Genomic DNA, 16,564 nt, shown 5'->3' on the forward strand with positions numbered 1-16,564 from the left:
GTGCTTGCTTGAGGAGGCTGAGGCTGAGATCTAAACTCATTTTGGTTTCCTAGTGTAATGTCACTGTTCCTATTATCACAGACAGTGATTTGTTTATATTTTATACCCCCTAAAAGAAACTCCCCACTGAAACCTTAATGTATAACTTGTGTTCATGAATGAATGATGCCACATAGAATAATAATGTCCTTACCTTGGTTTTTCTGTTTAGAACTTGGATCTGGAATGAGTATAAGTATCTGAAATACCACATCTGTCATTTTGGTGAATTAAAATGTGAAAGAACTTCATATCATGCTGTGTAAACAGCAGTTAAGTTTGACTTTGTCAGAGGATTCCAAGGGGGCTTTAAACACAATTGTTTTAATTCTATAGGTTCTTTCTTATCCAGGAAGTTCTTCAAGCACTGTGTTTCGTAGGGTTTACAGATTCGAATTAACCCGTTCATTTAGTACTCACCAGTTTCAAAAAATGTAATAGAAAATGCTTTGGGCAAAAACATTTTATGATCTTAAAGGTCTACTAAAACTGAACTTAATAGTGTGTTAATTAATAAGTTAATTCAGCAACTTTCAACGTGCCCAGCGTTGTGTGCCCAGCATTTTTGCATATGAATGATTTATGAACCTTTCCTGAAACTTTACAATCTCAAAGGTGCAATAAAACAAAAAGTGATATAACCCAGGTAAAATGTCATGAGCACTATGAAAGAGACACCATGTGTCTGTGGTTATGGGGAAGCAGAGAAGCCTTAATGGAAAGAAAGGAAAATGAGGGGAATTGGGAGGGATCTTGTGCCAAGAGAAAATCATGGGAACCGTGGAAAGTTTAGCGCACTATAGTCAGCAGGACCTGTAGGTGGAACTGTTCAGCAGCTCTCCCTACTTCAGTTCCCTGAAGCAAGCTGGATTTCATCCAATGTATTCTACTCTAAGACCTAAATTCAGGTGAATTCATGAGGATTATTCAGAGGGACAGATTGAGACAAAGCTCCAAGTGGGAGAGCTGAAGGTTCAAGGAAAGAGAAAGTCTGACTAAAGGAAGTCAGTTGGAAGGAAGATGAAAGAGAGTAGAGTTAAAATCAGCCTGGGATAAAAAAAAGGTGGCTGGTGTAGAAATGAAGAAACCCGCCAAGTAAGAGGAAGAAAGGGGAAACAGGAAGAAGTGGGACACACAACGGGAGAACAGAGGAAGAGTCATCTTTCCTGGTCTCTCCCTCAGTGTCTTTCCATAGTACCTTTGCATATCTCAGATTATTTCATTTTTTAAATTTATTTTTTGTTTCCTTTACAAAGTAGGAATTTGTTGCATGTAACTTAGAAGTTGTTGCATCGGTCCTTCCTGAAAAAACATTTCAGCTTTGTACCTAGCAGTTTAAATATATCTATCTATGCTGGGCTCTTTGTAAGGCATGGGGATCCAAAAAGTTGGGTTACAATATACAATGTACAATACAAGGAGCTTATAATATACAAGGGCTGGAGAGGATGCTGAGAAACTGGAGTTTTATACATTGCTTGAGGTAGAGGAGAATATAAAACGTACAACCATTATGGAAAAGAGTCTGGCAGTTTCTTACAAAACTGTACATGCCACTACCATGTGATCCAGCAGTCGCATTCATGGACATTTAATCCAGAGAAATGAAGTTTTATATTCATGCAGCAACATGTACATGCATGTCATAACAGCTTTATTTGAATAGACAAAAACTTGAATCAGCCCAGATATCTGTCAACAGGTGACTGGTTAAACAAGTGGCACATCTATACCAAGGAAGACTACTCAGCAACAAAAGGGAACAAACTATTGATAAACACAACTCAGATGAATCCCTTAGGGAATTATGCCGTGTGAAAAAAAAAATGCCAGAAGGTCTCATGCTATATGATTCCATTTATATAACATTTTGGAAATGACTAAATTTTAGATTTATTGTCACCAGAGGTTAGAGATGACGTAGGGGAGGAAGGATTCAGGTGGGAGGTGGGTGTAGTTATAAAAAGGCAACATAAGGGATTTTTTGGTGATGGAACTATGCAGTATCTTGACTATGATGGTGGATATATAAATTTACATATGTGATAAAATTGTATATAACTAAATGTACAAATACACACAGATGAGTTCAAGTAAAATTGAGAAAATATAAAAAAGATAAGTGGATTGTATCAATGTCAATACCCTGGTTGTGGCATTTTGTGCTGTACTGTACTTATATACTTATACTTTAATATACTGTAGTATACTAAACTGTACATACTAAAGTTTTACAAAATTTTACATTGAAGGAAACTTGGTCTATTGATCTGTGTGTCTATACCAATCGGTGTCTTCCACCAATACCACACTGTCTTATTTAATTACTGTGGCTGTATAGTAAACCTTAATATCAGATAGAATTAGTATTCTTACCTTATTTTTCTTTGTCAAGGTTGTTTTAACTATTCTAGGGCCTGTGCCTTTCCACATTAATTTTATAACAAACTGACTCATATAATCTGTAATAAACCTCAATATGATTTTGATAGGAATAGAATTAAGCCTATAGATCATTTTGGGGAAAATTGACATATTTATTACATTACAAGTCTCGCATTCCATGAATACTGTCTTTATATTTATTAAGGTCTGATTTTTTATTACCATTTTTTAGTTTTTAGCATGTAGATCATGTACCTGTTTTGTTAAATATGTATCTGAGTATTTCAGTTTCGTTGAAGGGACTGTAAATGGTATTGTGCTTTTAATTTCAACTTTTGCATGTTCATTGCTTCTATATAAAAATGAGACTGCTTTTTATTATTGATTAATCTTCATGCTGTCTTGCTGAATGCACTTTTTCTGAAGAGGTTTATTTTGGTAGATTCCATAGAATTTTCTATGTAGGCCATCCTGTCATCTCTAAATAGACACATTTTTTTTCTTCCTTTCCAATCTGTATGTTTTTTATTTCTTTTTCCTACCTTTTTCAGTCGTTAAAACTTCCTGTGTTATGTTGAGTAGGAGTACTTGCCTTGTTCCCCATCTTTGGGAGAAAGGATTCAGTCTTTGATCATTAAGAATTTATGTTAGCTGTATGTGTTTTGAAGATGCTGTTTATCAAGTTGAGGATTTTCCCCTGTGTTCCTAACATGGCGAGAGTTTTTCTTTTTATCATGAATGGTTGTTCAGTTAACTTAGTCATTAAACCTCTCTTTTTATTTATGCTTTATATATAAAATCACATTCCCAAAACAATTTTAGGAAGTTTACAGCATATTTACAAATATAATATAACATAGTATAAAATAACATAACACAAAACAACGTAACATGGAAGGCATTGGGAAAATTAGCATAGGGAAAATAAATGAAGTCATAAGCATACTCATTCAGAACATTTGTAAGTTTTTGAACACTTATTAGAATTTCATCATAATATAACTGAATTTGATTTTAGTTTTCATTTTCAAAGGCTAGTATTGGCTTCATTAAGACCTTTCAACCTCTTTAGAAGACTCTGATTTATTCATACTGACATTCCCTGGCCTCGCACAGTGCATAAGCATCAACAAATGATAGCATAATTTAACTAACTTACTTCTAGTTCATTCATTAGTCGCATGCCTGCCCATTTTCATCTACCTAAAGAGATTACGGTTTCAACTTGTACTCAAGTAAGAATATTTATATCAAATACATCATCCTCAACACCTTTCATATTAACCTTGATTTAAGTTTCCTTCTTAAAGTCTCTCTGTACAAATCTACATCTATGCCCTTATTAGTAATCTAATTTATGGATGGGAAAGTGGACAGAAGAATGACACTAGGCCCTTTCAGACTGCAAAATTGCATGTGTTTTTTATGTGTTAAGTAATTTTCTTTGACCACAACAAGTTCACAAAATTGGTGTCATGTCAAATACTCTTCTAGCTACTAAATTTTTTTGAGAAGACACTTACTACACAGGTCCCCTTTGAGAGTGAGAGGAGTTGTAAATAAATCCAATTCTTTCTTTTTTTTTTTTTTTGTGGTACGCGGGCCTCTCACCGCTGTGGCCTCTCCCGCCGCGGAGCACAGGCTCCGGACGCGCAGGCTCAGCGGCCATGGCTCACGATCCCAGCCGCTCTGCGGCACGCGGGATCCTCCCGGACCGGGGCACGAACCCGCGTCCCCTGCATCGACAGGCGGACTCCCAACCACTGAGCCACCAGGGAAGCCCCCAATTCTTTCTTTAATATACCTGACTGACTTCCTTTTTCCAACTTTCATGAATACTCTTAATTGGGGTTCCAGTTGAACTATAGTATTGTTACAGCTTCTGAACATTCATGCGTCAATTATCCATGGAGGAAAATAGCATTCCCCAGTCACCTCAAAATTTTACTGGTAATGAGAGTCTGAGTATAAAAAATATCTACTAGTATTGTAATTTCTAAGAGACTGCGCTTCAGAGTCACAGACAGCTGCCTCTGGGTCATGTTCTATCAAAGGTCAACTTTATGACCTCAGGGAAATTACTTGGTCTCTCTAAGCCTCCATGTCCTCTGCTGTAACAGGGTAGAAAATGGTTTCTGCTACATTGGGTCACTTGAAGATTAAATCAGATTATCAGTGTAAAACACTAGCGTAGTGCCTGGCCCGTAGCAAGGGTGCTATAAAGGTATAAATGTTAGCTATTATTATTATTTCTAGAATCATTAATGATTTTCACACAGCTTAAGTAGTGGAAGTTTTTAAATGTCTTTTATAAATTTTGAGGTCCCATCAGGGCAATCCTGGCTCTGATCTTTGTGTACATCGAAGACACTGGGTTTAAGAATTGGTGTTTGGGGGCTTCCCTAGTGGCGCAGTGGTTGGGAGTCCGCCTGCCGATGCAGGGGACGCAGGTTCGTGCCCCGGTCTGGGAGGATCCCACGTGCCGCGGAGCGGCTGGGCCCATGAGCCATGGCCGCTGATCCTGCGCGTCCGGAGCCTGTGCTCCGCAGCGGGAGAGGCCACAACAGTGAGAGGCCCGCGTACCGCAAAAAACAAAACAAAACAAAGAATTGGTGTTTGGACCTCAGTGAGGTTGCCTGGATGGGATCTGCATTAGAATTATGAAAATTAACTGTGTGTTGTGTGTTAAATTCCCAGGGTAATACTGCATACGTTAACATTCAAAAGATGTTAGCATTCTGGTTCCTTTACCCTCCCTTTTCCTTCCGAGAATATTATCTTATGCCAATAAGATAGTGAAGTGGGGACAAGTGTACTCAAAAACAGTGGTAAAGTCAAGTTACATCCATTTTCCCATTCTCAAAGTGTTGTTTAGCTCTGGCCCATGATGTTTGTATTCCTTACAAATATTAACATATTGACATTTTGGAAGCCTGGAGATTAATTCTGAGAAAGGCTAAAACAATTGAAAAATGTTTTCATAGCCTTATCATTGACTATACCAAATGAATGTGAATCCTACTGGAATATATTATTATATCTTCCTGAACATAGTCTGACAGTGGCGTTTCTTTTAAAATTAAAAAAAAAAAGAATTGGAAAGTGAGAACAAAACAATTCTTTTAGTTATTAAAATAATATTTTATATTATACCATTTCTGTTGATTGTTCTGTTGAAGATGAACAATTGATGCATACATTTATTGTATTGGCATATAATTCAAAGAAAATTTCTGAGTGTTTTCTTATCAGAAGTTCTGCCTTAATCCTGTTTCTTGCTTGATAAATGAGGTGCTGTCATTGGCCGTTTCAGGAAAGGAGTGTACTCAGGATGAAAGCGCAGCAGCTGCCATCTTTACCGTTCAGATGGATGACTATTTGGGTGGCAAGCCCGTGCAGAATAGAGAACTTCAAGGCTATGAGTCTATGGATTTTGTTGGCTACTTCAAAGGAGGTCTGAAATACAAGGTGAGCACCTCTCTCAAACTGTTTTATGACCCCCTCTTCTTTTCCTATCCACCCAGGCCTCATATCTTCATAGAGTGTAAGTTCATTGAGGGCAGGGTTTTTTGTTTTGTCTTGTTTTTGTTTTAATCTGTTTTGTTCACTGATATATCCCCAGTACTCTTGAGACCCATAATAGGTGCTTGATAAATGGTTGTGGAATATATGGTATAATGTGTGAAATATTCTGACTTAATTTCATTTGATAGGTTAATTTTTAATGATGCTAAGTAAATATGGGCAACTTGGGCATTAATAGTTTTCATTTTTGCTATTCGAAAGAATCACTTAATTTGCTGCAAATAATCCACAACTTGGGAATTTCAGTTGTTCTGGAATATATTAGTAGAGTATTTATAACAATTATAACTTCAGTTATCACAAAGAACGATACACACATTTCCCAAATAGTGTAGTATGATCTTGGAAATGATACAAATGAAACCACTGAGTTGAACATATGTGTGTTTGAGACTCACAAACTCCTACGCATACACTGGCATACGCACCCCCCCCCATACACACACATAGAATTTATGTGTTTTGGCCTGAAACAATAATCATCAAATGGCTTTACTTCTGAAACAAACAAACAGACAAACAAACAAAATCCCAAATAATTAAATAGTCTGTGCCTTTAAGGCGACCTTCAGCAAAGGGTAGCTTTTCCTGGAATTCTCTCAGTGACACTTGCAGACTGGCCATCCTTCACTATCCCCCCTGCTTCCAAGAATGTTCGGTTAAAGTGTGAGGAACACCTTCTGTAGACAAACACACCAGAAACAATCTTTCTCAAAATCAAACGTCTCCAACAGGTGTTCTGCAGACCGTACCACCCCACCCGTCTGCCATATTAGCCCAGTGAAGACCTAAAACCTCAGAACTAAACTAGAGTTCTGAATATATACTAAATTTGCCTACTATGTTGCCCCAGTTTATTTCTTCTTTTTCCTGATCAGAGCCTTAGTTGAATATTTTGTGACGCCATTGGGATCAGGACAAAACAAAAGTTCTCTTCTCTCTCTTGAAATCATTTTTTTACTCTAGGCTAGAAACTATTAAATATGAAACTATTACCTCTTATTTTATTTAATTCACGAGTTACTTTTATGTGAAATGATCCTGAAACATCTCGTATGTCAGTGAACCCAAGATTTTGAATAAGCTGGGGCTTGTAGTTACTAGAAGCATGTACTGTGCCATCATCCTGGATATGAACCCATTTCTGCCACAAGTGGCTTGTTTGCCTCAGGGCAACTACATAAGCTTTCTGGGTTCAGTTTCCTCAAGTGTGCAATGGGTGTAACAACAGCTTTCTTGTGTAGGTGTTGTAAGGATTAAGGATTAAATTAAATAATAAAAATACATATGTTATAGTACCTATGCCATCATTCGGGTTTTATGCTATTATTATTATTATTTTATTTTATTTTTTTTGCGGTACGTGGGCCTCTCACTGTTATGGCCTCTCCCGTTGCGGAGCACAGGCTCCGGACGCACAGGCTCAGCGGCCATGGCTCATGGGCCCAGCCGCACTGTGGCATGTGGGATCTTCCCGGACCGGGGCACGAACCCGTGTCCCCTGCATCGGCAGGCGGACTCTCAACCACTGTGCCACCAGGGAAGCCCGGGTTTTATGCTATTATTAATCCTTGTGCCTATTAGTGGGGCTTCTGAAATCAAACTTCTGGTTACATACTTAAAAGTGGACATGATAAAAGTAAGTTTACAATTATTGGATAATTATCTTCTAATTATCAACATTAAAACCACGGCAAATCAGCATTTTTTAGAAAGAGGATGTTTGCAAATGGAGGTCAAATTTATCAGCAAAAAAAGTCATTTTACTGTCTTATCACTAGTGACATTGAGCAGATGACAACGTGTGTAGTTGCAACAATACGTGATAGGAAACGTGGAAGCAGAGCTCATTTACTACCCAGAACAGCAAAGATTATTATGTTATACTTAATTTCATGCTTCTAGGAATATAATAAGCACTTCACATGTATTATTGCATTTAATCTGAAAAAACAGCTCTGTGGTGCAGTGTCTATCATTATCATCCTATTAAGATAAGTAAATGGAAGCTTAGAGAGACTATGTAACTTGCCAAGCTCTCACAGCTGCTGTGTGATTGTCTGACTTCAGTGCCTAAGCTATGATGCTATGATGCTCTCAACATAAGTAAATCGTTCAAATGCCCAGATGATTTTTTTAATTTAAGAATACTCTATGGAAAGGATATTGTATCTATTTGAAATGCGTAAAACTTGGCCAAGTCTACCATTCCCAAGTCAGCAACAACCACATTTAGTTGCTATATATAAGATAAAGATGCAGCTAGGAAACATTAATATCATCTTCCCATGTCATTTAATCGACTTGAGTTTTTTTTTCCTCTGTGAGGTTTTATAGGGAGTTGGGGAGGGGTTACAGAGGACTAATTACTTACTACTGGGCTTGCCTGGTGGTGCAGTGGTTAGGAATCCGCCTGCCAATGCAGGGGACAGGGGTTCAAGCCCTGGTCCGGGAAGATCCCACATGCCACGGAGCAACTAAGCCCGTGCGCCACAACTACTGAGCCTGAGCTCTAGAGCCCGCGAGCCACAACTACCAACCCCGTGAGCCACAACTACTGAAGCCCGTGTGCCTAGAGCCTGTGCTCCACAACAAGAGAAGCCACTGCGATGAGAAGGCCGTGCACCGCAACGAAGAGTAGCCTACACTCACCGCAACTAGAGAAAGACTGCGTGCAGCAACGAAGACCCAACAAAGCCAAAAATAAATAATAAAATAAATAAAATAAAATAATAAATAAATAATTACTTACTACTACTTCCTTATATTAAATCTCTGGCTAAGCACCTTTCTCAAGCTGAACAAGACCCAGCCCCAATCGTGATTATAAATAGCAACAATCAGACATCTGTCAGCCAGTAAAACTGCATTTATGGTGCCCTTGATTTAGAGGATCATCCACCTTGCTTTCATTCTGTAGAATAGGTAGAAAGAGGCTGGGAGTTTCCAGAGGTCATTCAAACAGTATTCACAGAAGACTTACTGTCTGATACAGACATGTATGAAACAAAAGTTTTTCTTTTGTGCATTTTTGGCATCAAATATTAGAGTCAAAATTAATTTTTAAAATACCATTAAATGTTCACAGACTATATATACTCTGATAGTTCACCATATGAAATTATCCTAAATGTTATATATGTATTCTCAGTCTAAGTCAACTCTATATTTTATAACTTTTTTACAGAACACAGTGTTCTTATGCTATTTTTTTATCAGATTGCACTGTACCTCTTATTTAAAAAATTAAGGTGGCCAAGCATAGTAATATGTAGGTGAAAAACTTGAATTTATTTTTATTGTATAATACTTTGTGCAGTCAAGAAATATGGCAATCTTTTTAAAATTATGAAGTGGGAAATTATTATATATTTGTAAAAGCTTGTGGTTGTAATTGTCTGGAAGTCAACATTTAGCATATACTAACAAAACCTTTTTATTCATGAGGGCCTTTTGGAGAAGGGGAGAAGTCTAAAGTCAATGGAAATTTAAAGAATGCGCTGTTGATTACATATGAAGCTTCACTTCTTTTTTTTTTCTGTACGCGGGCCTCTCACTGTCGTGGCCTCTCCCGTTTTGGAGCACAGGCTCCGGGCGCGCAGGCTCAACGGTCATGGCTCACAGGCCCAGCCTCCCCGCGACATGCGGGATCCTCCCGGACCGGGGCACGAACCCAGGTCCCCTGCATTGGCAGGCGGACTCTCAACCACTGTGCCACCTGGGAAGCCCAGAAGCTTCACTTCTTTCTTTGGATTTACTGTATAATGTTGATGTAATAAATTTGAAAGTTGGATTATTTTATAGGCTTCTTATACTGCTAATTTTCTTACCATATTATCAGAGAGGCTTTTGATCAATAAATAACAGTTTTATTTACACTGCACCTTTATTCTGCACGTTACCTCATAGTTAATTATGGAAGTAAATAAAGATTATTGTCCTTAACATTTAATTCGGGAAAAGAATGAAAAAGGGAAAAGCTGATTTCAAATGGTGCAAGAAGATGTGCTTGATTCAGTTAATCTGTTTTTCTTCAGCATTTCTTAATTCAGTGTGGTTGTACTTTGATTTTCATTTTGTTTTGGTTGGGGATGTGCAACCAGATTTAGAGTATAAATACTTAGGCCTGGCATATTTTGTAAACTCTTTTTACCTAAATAAATAAAACAGGTGATATTTTAATGTAAAAAAAACAAGGACCAAAATTAGGAGCAGCCCATACCTGGCCAGCACTCAGCTCCCTTCTCTGACCTGAGGCTGTGACCGTGGGAGTTTTGGGCTGCCTGATTCTCTAGGCTCTCCTCCTCTGTACTTCTGACCTCTGACTCTCTGTTAACCTCCTGTCACCTTTTTTTCTGAAATCCTTGTCTACCTTCTCACTCAATGGTTTGAGAACCATTAGTTCCCAGAGGACAAGAGCTACAGCTCTTTTCCGTTTATGTAGCAGGTTTTGTACATGGAAGGTTTTCAGTAAATATTTGCAGTATTAAATTGAATGGTTAAAATAGGAAGGACAAAGAGCCTAAAACAAAACAAAACAAAAACCTGTTGATTCGCCAGGAAATTCTCTTCTGCATATTTAATTTTTCACATGCATTTAAGTGAGTATTTTATCTTGGCTTGACAGGCAGCTTGGCACCAATACCTGAGGTTTTCTAAGCTGCTGTGTCTAGTTCGAAGCCTCATCCTTTTTTGTTTGTTTGTTTTCTATCTTCCTTCCACTGATCAGGCTGGAGGTGTGGCGTCTGGACTCAATCATGTTCTCACAAATGACTTGACCACCCAGAGGCTCCTGCATGTGAAAGGTCGGAGAGTGGTCAGGGCCACAGAAGTTCCCCTAAGCTGGGACAGTTTCAACAAGGGTGACTGCTTCATCATTGACCTTGGCACTGTAAGTTTTATACACACGTGGAGATGTCTAGAGGAAAGTAAATTGTCTTCAGATCAAATCAGATGTATGTGTCATGGAAGATAATCACTTTTTCTACACACTTAGGAAAAGGTCATGTTTATGTGAGATGCAATTATATCATATGACTAATTGGCAAGTATTGAAATGACACATAAAGCAGGACTTCAAAGTTTTTATTTTCTTTGACAGGTTTAGAATGGAGTAGTGATTTAGTTCTGCCTACCATAGAACAGAAATTGAAATTTTTAATCTATTTCCCCTTCTTGAACAGAGCTTCCTCTAATTATTTTTGTCCCTAAGTGTGTGTGGGAAAACATTGCTTGAGGGGGAAATTGATTCCCCCAGGAAGCAAAGATTCTAGAATTTAAAATTGACATAGGATTAAACAGCCTGCCTGAAGAGTTTTGGGAAAATGTTTTAACAAATATTAATATATCCCTTACATCCACACACATAATACTATTTCACACTTTTTTTTTTTTAAGATTTAATTTTATTTATTTTTGGCTGTGTTGGGGTCTTCGTTGCTGCATGCAGGCTTTCTCTAGTTGCAGCCAGCCAGGGCTACTCTTTGTTGCAGTGCGTCGGCGTCTCATTGTGGTGGCTTCTCTTGTTGCGGAGCACGGGCTCTAGGCACATGGGCTTCAGTAGTTGTGGCACTCGGGCTCTAGAGCGCAGGCTCAGTAGTTGTGGCGCATGTGCTTAGTTGCCCTGCAGCATGTGGGATCTTTGTTCCCCGACCGGGGATGGAACCCATGTCCCCTGCATTGGCAGGTGGATTCTTATCCACTGCACCACCAGGGAAGTCCCTATTTCACACTTTTTAATTTTCTCAGAATTATTAGAAGAAAAGGCACAAGTACAAATGTCAAGTATCATCTTAGTTGGAGGGGCAATATCTGACTTTTCATCCAGGAAAAGAGGCCTCTTTAATGTCAGGAATACTTATCATTATTATCATGACAAAGAAGTATTATTGCAAGGTCTTGTGCTAGACTCTAGTAGGCAGGATTTGAGTTGTATCTTTAAAACTTTGTAAGGTTTTACAAAACCTAAAAAAGTATTCCCTGCCACTGAAAACCCACGTGCAAAGGCAAAGAAGGCAAGAAGCACAGAGCACGTTTATGTTGTCCTTTTTCTTCTGGGGATCGTAATTCTCATCACATCACATACATCAGCATTCCCATCATCATCCATAACATTTCTAGGTCAAGCATTATTCAGGGACTTATTGCTTCAGTTAGCATGAGGCTTGGACTGTCTATAGATCTTGCTCAAGGTGGCACAGCCAGTAAATAATGAAGCCAGGATTAGACCCTACATATGTCTGATTCCCACCTAAGCCTTTTGCTTTACTGCCTCTCCTTGGGCAGTATTTTGGGGAAGAGCATCAGACAGAGGCCAGAAAAGTTTATTTCATATATATATAGAGGGGACACTGAGGATTTTAAAAATGCAGCTACACAAAGTTCAGTTTGAGCAATATTAATCTGGCAACAGCATAGAGATTAAATATGCTAAGGTTTTAAATAGTTTGGAAAATGACGCAAATTATAAACTTCTTTGGGTTCTCTAAGTTAGGATACACCTCTAGTTTTATTACTGCTAATGTATAATTCGACTGTCTTGGATTATACCAGCTGTGTGCACAGTTGAAATTATGATATTAATGCCCAAAGTACAATTCCCAGTGTCACACTTAGACGTCTGCACCCAAAATGGCAGTACTCTTGCCCTGTATCTCACAGTGAATTTCATGGAAATATCCTTTTCAACCTTAGATGCTAACCTGTTCCCCTATCCAGGCTTAAGTCCTAACCTTCAGGTCTAGGCAAAAAACAGATACTAGTCTCTCTCTCCATTCCTCTGCAACCAAAACCACAACTTATACAAATAGATGATCAGGTATATTAAACCATGCAGTTCCAAAAACAGCACTCAGAATCTCTCAAAGCCAATGCACAATAATTGTCTCCCTCAACTACTTACATTTTATAGCCCTTTATCCCTTTATAATTTATAAAGTATTTTACACGTAAGGTGGTATTGTTCATAGAGAAAGTGGACCTCAGTTTTCTTCCGAGTTTAGTGTAATCTCAGGTTCTCATCTATAAAAGTCAGGTATTTGATTAGATGTGCTTTGAGGCCCCTATCTACTTCCCACTGATAATGTAATTCATCACTGCCATTACTTGAAAATGTTTCTTTTCTAAAAAAAGTATTTTATGTGTAATGTAATTGCTCTACAAATGCAATAATCTCTTTGTCATGAATAGTATCCAACTGAGCTTTCCAACTCTCTGCTCTTTGATCCTGAGCAAGTCATTAACCTCTTGGAGTCTTAACTTCCTTATTTCTTTTTTTTTTTTCATCTTAACTGTGGTTTCTAATGACACTGCTGACGTTAGCCGACTCTAATTCAGTCCCATCTGACACACAGTCATATCTGGAAATCGCAGTCACCATCCCAGTTTCACAAGAGGAAGAAATGCCTTAGAAGGTGTGAGGAAGTCACTTGCATTAATGCAGGTTGAGTGGTGATCTGGGATAGGACCTGGGTGTTTCTGTTTCTGTCACATCCTTTTCATTGCACTGAGTGAACTTGGTAGTATAGAAGATGATGTGCCTCTATAACAGAGTGTCTTGCAATAGTTTCAGAATCTGCTGAATTCAGAATTGATTATGTCTAATATGGCTTAGAATCTACTGAAAATAGTGTTATTAATGAAATTATTTATTATTTTGTTGAACAAGTATTGAGTTTCCACAATGGGCTAGGTAGTTGAATGCTGTGATAGACCAATTCTAGCTCTAGTAACATACGCTCTCTTCCCATAGGTAATATCTGCGCATAGAAGTAGTCCCCACAAATCCAGCCTCATGTAATAGGGACAGAGTCTCTATAATAAGATTCGAGGACATTCACCTGTTTAATAGTAAATTTTCTTTATTTTATGTAGTTAATTTTCTTTAATGAATTTCAAGTTATCTCCTGCTCTCATGGTTGGTTAGAGACATTTGGAATGATTTTGTTGCAGAGATACTTGAAGCTGATTTTCTCTTACGTTGTGGAACTTTCCCACATCTCACAGGGATATTCGAGTAAGCATCAAGCCCTGGATTCCTAAGTACTTTAGAACAAATACCCACATGATCTGTGTTTGTGTAATTAACCTTTAACCAGTTGTTATGTCGCCAAAAGTTTCTAAAAGGTGATAAGATCTTGCAGTTACCTTGGGAACTTTATTTTTAGGGTGTGTCACAGTAAACCAAGAAGGGAATCAAACTTTTCTCTATCATAGTATTTTTATAACAGTTACTGAGTTAATTATTTCATGACCACTTTCTGCTTTCGTGGGCACAAAGGGAAGCCAATGCCATCTCTTCAATCTTGTTTTATTACCCAGGTATGAAAAAGATAGGTTGAACCTCTAGAGCTGTCACCAAACTAAAGCCAGCTGGCCAACACTAAGGTTATGGATATAACCTAAATCCCATATCTTGATTGTGTTTGAGGGAAGTGAGCCTTTTATGATAAACAATCACTGGTATGAAGGTGGTGTGCCATATGCCTTAGAAACATTTACTGTGGCAGGATTTTAGACCACAGTAAATATTCTCTAGACATGAGAGCATAACCTTTTCAACCTAAAGCATGAGATTGTAAAATCATTCATTTAATTACAACATCAACATCTTAGAGGATGATTTGGATAAGTTGTCTTATATTTAGTGTATTTTCAGAAAATAATATGGGATGTGGCTAGACTTCAGCAATTTGGAATTTACTGAATTGTTGGAAAATGCTTTTGAAATATATATTTTAATGTTGGTGAATTTATAAATCATTACTTTCCACTATTTTTAAAGATATGAGGAATATATAGAAATTAATAAAATTACATCTCAATATTTTGACAAAGCATCAGTAACCCCAGAAGTGAATGATAATGAAAAGAGCCCATATTCTTAGAGTTTGGGATATGGCGTTAACTCTTTTAGAAATACATGTCAGAGCCAGCCACTAGTGGAGAATTATGTTTCACAGGAATAGGAACCTGTGGTGAGTTTTTAATCGTGGTGTCCTGCATGTTCTGTGTCCTTGTTAACTTGTTTGGTCAGTTATGCAGCATTGCCCTACTGCCTTTGCTATTTGTAATCTATTCCGCCCTCTCTCATAGTCAGTCATGCTGCTTTGAAAAAGCAGCCTACACTTCCTCATTGACCAGTTGGCCTTCAACCCACGTCTTCTGACTTTCACTACCACCATTTCTTTGAAACTGTTCTTCCGATGAGCATCAGTGCCTTCTGCTAAATCCAGTGGCCACTGATCATTTTCCACTTGCCCCTGTGCTCAGTTGACACTTGACTATTCCCTTTTCCTTCAGTCTCACTTCTTCCCTGGCTTCCTGTTTCTCCTCCCTTTCAAGCCACTCTTTCTCATTGTTCACATGGTCTGCCCACCGCCACAAGTTGTTGCTTTTTTAAGGATTCTACTTTTGATCATTGTCTTTTCTTTATACATTCTTCCTGAGCAAACTCATCCTTACCCAGAGCTTCAACTGCTCACCCCCCAGCTCAGACCTCTTGCGTGAGCTCTCTGTCAGTATTTCAGATTGCCTCCGAGATATTTCAGCTTGTGTATATCATGAGAACCTCAGACTTGATAAATCGGAAAACAGAGCTCTTCAGTTGCACCCTCTCCTTCCAAAATGATTTCTCCTCTTGTCCTTTTCTTGTGAATAGAACCACTGCTCACTCAGGCCCTCAAACCCCAGATCCAGGAGACATCCTGACAACTTCTCCCAAGTGCTGCACATGCAATCAATCACATTCAGTCTATTTTTCCTTCTAAGTGTCCCTTGAATGCTTCCCGTCCTCTTCATCATCACAGTACTGTCTCAGGACCCTGTGCCTTACACTTTCCCTCAAGTCGCCATGCTTTTGCTTTTTTGCAGGTTTCCTTTGCTTAGAATACTCTCCTCTTCTACTCACCTTTCTCTGCGAAGCATCCAATATCATCTCACCCTCAAATTCAACTCAGATTGCCTTCTTTATAATGTGTTCACTAATTCCCCTCTCCCCCTTGTCCTGTCCCATGTCACACCTTGTAGAGTTGGGCATGCTCTTAACTTTCCTATCACCATGCTGAGACTTGCCTCTCAGCACTTTCCACACTGCCTGCGCATTCACTTATTAGCCTCACTCACTCTCTTTGTTCCTAGTCTATGGCCCAGAACTTACAGTCACTCAGCAAACATTTCAACAAATGTCTATCTGTCCAGCTTAAAGCACACAGTCTCAAATACAGTCATGTGTATAGAGATGCAATTTTTTTTTCAATCTATAACTCAACCTTGTTTTATTGTCAACCTTCTATTTCCACAGGAAGGTTAAAAGTGTCTTGCCTTATTAAGGTGAATTTTGTTTGTCATTAAAGAAAATCAGATTATCCCACCCACCCCCTTCCCCATCCCAGAGGATGCATATGTAATATTATTGCCTGGGATAGGGGACAGGGTTGAGAATGGAAGCATGAGTCTGGTTTGCAGTCTTCAGCCTCCCTCCTCTCTAAGCTTCATTGAGGCATCACTATTCCATTGAATCTTGAGCTCTGGGCTTTGGCCTCTGTCCTAAGACACT

At 38.5% G+C, this 16,564-nt stretch overlaps 1 protein-coding gene across 3 annotated transcripts in view; it reads left to right on the plus strand.

Moving 5' to 3' along the window:
* SCIN (scinderin) overlaps positions 1–16,564 on the plus strand; it is a 134,705-nt gene that overhangs the window by 1,549 nt on the left and 116,592 nt on the right. For all 3 annotated transcript variants that reach the window (XM_060157107.1, XM_060157105.1, XM_060157106.1), the window contains exons 2-3: positions 5,738–5,892; positions 10,739–10,900. In XM_060157107.1, coding sequence (XP_060013090.1) covers positions 5,738–5,892; positions 10,739–10,900 — 317 coding nt within the window. The remainder of the gene's footprint in view (positions 1–5,737; positions 5,893–10,738; positions 10,901–16,564) is intronic.

The sequence above is a fragment of the Lagenorhynchus albirostris genome, chromosome 8, assembly GCF_949774975.1.
Source record: "Lagenorhynchus albirostris chromosome 8, mLagAlb1.1, whole genome shotgun sequence".
Lineage (NCBI taxonomy): Eukaryota > Metazoa > Chordata > Mammalia > Artiodactyla > Delphinidae > Lagenorhynchus > Lagenorhynchus albirostris.